General features: G+C 41.3%; 1 protein-coding gene across 2 annotated transcripts in view; it reads right to left on the reverse strand.

Moving 5' to 3' along the window:
- Positions 1-1,002: 1,002 nt before the first annotated feature.
- SLC4A8 (solute carrier family 4 member 8) overlaps positions 1,003-4,972 on the reverse strand; it is a 102,592-nt gene continuing 98,622 nt past the window's right edge. For both annotated transcript variants that reach the window (XM_006168126.3, XM_006168128.3), the window contains exon 25: positions 1,003-4,929. In XM_006168126.3, coding sequence (XP_006168188.1) covers positions 4,917-4,929 — 13 coding nt within the window. In that variant the 3' untranslated portion in view covers positions 1,003-4,916. The remainder of the gene's footprint in view (positions 4,930-4,972) is intronic.

Raw genomic sequence — 4,972 nt, forward strand, 5'->3', positions numbered from 1 at the left:
GTCATTCCATGTTCTGAATTTCCCCATTGAAAGGTTCACGTAACACTCTTTTATTCTTTCATACTTCAAGCAGTGATATAGTTATTTCACACTTCTTTTGGTTATAGAATTACCCTCCATTCTGTGAAAGAAATGTTAACTGAGTCCACTGTCCATTCTCTATAATTAATGTTAAGAGACCAAGGGCATAAAGAATCATGAAGAATAATTTTAGTAGAAAAATTGCTACTATTTGGCATTGGAATGTCTTTTTTCTATTTTAATTGAATATGGATGAGATGGAGGGATGAGAGTCCTAGTCCCTTATCATAAGTAAGAAAAATAACTGTAAAGTTTGTTTCCCGAGAAACCCCAGAACCATCCAACCTTTTCTCACTGCTTTCACCACCCACAACTAGTGGTGGTTTTCAGACCTCTGACCAAGAACTTCTTCACTCCAAGGTGAACTTGAAAGGATGAGGAAAGGCAGAGGAGAGGGGTAAAGGGTGTTTGGAAAAGCTGAGACAGTGAGGCCATGGGGAGGAATTTGGGTGAGGCCTCCTTGGCCAACAAGGGCCTACTCAAAACAGTTCTACCTTATCAGAGGACTAATAGCTATGTCCAAAAAAAAAAAAAAAAAAAAAAACAGATTCACCTATTATTTATTTGTCTATTTAAAGTTTATTTCACGAACAAAAGAAACAGAGAGATAGACAAAGAGACAGCATCCTCAACAGTGTCTTGATGCTATGATCCACCCCCATCCACAGACAGCTCCAGATCATAGGTACACGTGTGCCTCACTTATCAGGGAGGTTTCTGTATGTGAATCCAGAACTTTCTCATGTTGGTCAACCTTGCAAAAGAGTTGCATTTTACTGCTGGGATACTGTCCAGTCTCCCAACTTACCTTTAATCCAAGTCCCCAGCTGCTTTGGAGAAATCAATATTATCAAGCAAAAATGGAACTAGGGAGATTGGTTAGGAGATTATTTTCCCTTATACAAGAGCCCAAAAATAGTGTCAAAAAAAAAAAAAAAAAAAAAAAAGGTACAGGAGGCCGAGAACATTCACTGCAGGGCTCTTGGTTGTCCTGCTAGGATTGACTTGGAAACCGATAAAGTCCAAGGAAAACACAGTAACAAATTGGTGAAGATGACTATCTAAAAGTCCTAAGACATGGTGCTGACTCCTTTGCAGAACAAATTTACAGAAGCTGATAAAGTAGCAGAGAAAACTGGATAGTGTTTCTGATGCTAGGTAAAATGAAGTCAAAAGCCTGCTCCTATGCTTCAGGATAACTTGAGTCTCAGAACATGGACATTGAAATCAACGGAAAAGATGCAGTAAGAATTATTTGATTCTTCTACTAACAGGGGAGTCTGGAGAGTTGAGTGGGTAAAAAAAATTAAAGCAGAATTAGGAGCTATCTTTTTTGGATGACCAGAAACCATGGATTTCACAGACTAGAGTCCCCTTGAAGGTCATAGCTATCATAGCCTGAGCTATCAACCAAGACTGGGACTTAGCACAAACCAGATTCTTATCAAACATTTGTGACTCATTTAAAAGTTACTCCTACTCCAGAAAAAGAAAATAGCAAACATTCTCACCATCTTTTGGAAATATGTAATTCGCTATCCTTCAACCTCAAAGCAGTTTCTATGAATAAAGAGACAGGGATAGGAGCTATATGAGGAAAAGATCAGATCGCTCAATTATCCTAATTTCTAAAGTTGTAAATCATATCTAGCTACAAAGAGCCAGTCCATGTTTTATGCACTCAAACCAATTTGGCAATTTCATAGCATATTTCTTCTTTTTGTCTTTATTTTCTCTCTCAACCAACCCTTCCTGAAAAGTCGTGGCTAGCAAGTAACCCACCCACTTAGCAACTCGAGTTCTTTTCCCTTAGAACCAAGATTCTACTTATCACTTTCTTAAATCCTTGACTGGCCTTCCTTCCTCCCTCTACACTATCAGCCTCTCATGGCCTTGGCCCGCCAACACTCAAACTGTTCCTGAAATTTCCCCTTGTTATAAAAAAAAGATCACTTCTCTGTCCCAAGCAAATGTAGGCATGGAAATTGCCTAACTACCTACCATTCTTTCCACTTCTAAATTGTTTGCTCCTTCATGTTGAGTTAAATCTTTTTCTATGGATTAATATCCCTTGATTTGTCCTCTAGCTATTTTACCAAAGAAGTCTGAGATGGGAACCCCTTACATGGAAGAATGATTTTTTTTTTTAATGTCCCCACAGCTAGGTACACAGAGGCAATAGTAGTGAGGCAATCTTGTGGCTATACTCTCCCTTGCTGACACACACACAAAGGCATGTGTGCATGAGCATACGCATACACACAAATGCAGTACTGCTGCTTCACCTTCACCCCATTTCCGATCCTAAACACTGATCAAGCTTGACCCAGATACTGTGGTCACTAGCCACAGACCTAAGCAAGGAAGCAGCTAGGACTTGGGTTGAGTGCTTGGTGGGTACTGGGAAGGAAGAGAGAGTAAGAATAGGGAATGGTTCCTACCATTGAGATGTGACAGAAATGAGGATGGCTTGTGGTTAGGAAAATCTAATAGCCTTTAGTTGGCACAGCCATCGAAAGTAGCTAACATTCTAAGGTACAGTGATCAGGGAAGTCTGACTTAGGAAGGACTCAAAAGTGCACATGTGGTCCTGTACCTGCACTGCAAGAGTTAATAGAGGCAGGTCTAGCTTCAAGCATCCCAGAGTACACAAGGCAGCAAAAGAAACTAATAAGGTAGAAAAGATATTTTTCGGAGTGATACTGTCACCTGGATGTAGTGCATGATAAGCTCTACCCAGTTATATTCCTTATAGCTGCATTGAGGTTAGGGAAGCAGGTAAAGCAGCCACCAAGCTCCCTAAACAGAGAGTGGTAAGAAAAGATGGGAGGACAAGGTGAAGTAAAAATGGAGGATGTTCTCAGGGAGCAAAGAAGATGAAAAAGAGGAAAGTTCAAGAAAGCAGCCAGAAAGGGACAGGAAAAGGTGAGCAAGAAAGCTATTCCTATTGACAGGTTGCCTTTGAAATTTTCCAAATTAGGTAGGTGAAGGGGTACAATTATTACATTAACCCTAACATGATAAAACGTGAAGCCCCCTGGCTCACAAACATTTTAATGCCCACATAGTCCTGTCTACACTACGCCACATGAAAAGAAGTCAAGGCTGTCCCTCAAACAGATCTGTAAGTAGGACCCAAACAAACCAGGAGCCATATCCACAACTCAAAGGGATGGTGTTTTAATATTTGAAAGCAACATGACATTCAGTCACCAGGTACTGGTACAGCCATATATACTGCTTGTTTGAAGCAGGCATCCATTCTGAGTGGTTGGTGTCTGGCTGTACCATTTGTTAAATATTTTGAAAAATCATCTGTATTAAGGTAATTGTGACCCTAGGAGACAGGGAAATATGAGAGAAATTCAGGATTCCTTCAACATCAAAAGTCTTTAGAGTAAGACTAGAATACAATAATATATTTTAAGAGTCTAAGAATGCAAAATTCAGTAAAGTCATGTAGCTAACTCTTCACCTATGAAAGGAAAACACATCAGGGGCACTTCCCACTATACAAAGATTTTCCAGGATGGAAAACTAACATGACTGGATTCCCCGGGTGCCAATAGGCTTACTAGTGACATTCTGTGCATAAAGGAAAGGAAAGGAAGGTCTATATGCACTGGAGCTCAAACGCTTGAGCTCTAATTTCATTTACAGTTCATTTCTCAGTGTGGTTTTTATATCTGAGACCCAAAATGTTTGTTAATCAAAAGACATCCATGATGATGAAGAAATTATGTGGTTGACGGTTGTTTTGGTCCATTGAGCTGATGATGGTTCACTACTAAGGCAGCTAAGGAGACAGTACATAAGCACTTGAATCTCTCCAGGATGGAAGCAGAATGTATCCTCCAGAGACAGCAGCAAGACTCCAAATATTTCCACAAAATGACCATTAAAATATCATACCCTCCTTTCTACTCCCAAACAACTGTTCCCAGATACCTAGATGTCTTCCCAAGGTATCTAGGAAACAGACACTACAACAAATCTTCAGGCTAGGAAGTCCTTCCCAGTGTCTAATTTCTACTATAACAATTTAAGCTCATTCTCTCATTTTATCCTCTACAAAAACCAAGAGAAGCCATCCATACTTACCATAACTGAGTTTCCCCTGAGTCTTTTCCTAACTAAGCTAAACAACTCCAGGGTTCCTCCTGGCCTTTGTAGCTTTCACAGTTCTTGCTGAGCTATGCAGGCTGCTGCTAGGGAGTGCCAAAGATGCCCCCCAAGTTGGAAGCATTCTCTCAGCTATGGCAGTGGGCACTACTGATACCCAGATTACAGACTCTCCTGACAGCACCCTCCTGGGTCTGCCCAGCACCTCCAAGAGCAGGCATTTAAGCCCAGGCCCAGGACTACATAGGAGCCTGCAGATATTACCGGGCCTGGAAAGCCTTCCCTTTCAGCTCTGTTCCCTCACTCCATCCTTTGGGAAGAGGGACCTCATTGAAGGAATCCTCAGTGGCAGAATGGATCCATATGAATCAGTAGGCCAGTACAGAGTTTCATAGAAAATGTCTGGAGAATGGGAAGCTGGGTCTTCAATGATGGCAGTTCTGAAGAGAAAGAGAAAAAAGAAGAGGAGCAGTACCAACAGGAGGTGGTCTTCTGCTTCCATGTTTACATCTGGTGACTGGCTGCATGTATGGGGATGGCTGTATGCCCTCCAATGCACACCAAGTATAACTGAATGCTTCGGCATGGCTTTGAATGACCAAGGACAGGGCCAGACTTGGTCGTCTTCTTCTCTGAGAGACTCGCCATTTTCTCTATAACCAGAACTTCCCTGAGGCACCTCAAGCCCAAATCTTCCATCCCAGCAAAGACTCTTAGTTGAAGAGACTGAATAAAAGTGTTACAATTAGACAAAAAGGAAACACATGAT

This window comes from Tupaia chinensis, unplaced genomic scaffold, assembly GCF_000334495.1.
Source record: "Tupaia chinensis unplaced genomic scaffold, TupChi_1.0 Scaffold145652_1, whole genome shotgun sequence".
Classification (NCBI taxonomy): Eukaryota; Metazoa; Chordata; class Mammalia; order Scandentia; family Tupaiidae; genus Tupaia; species Tupaia belangeri.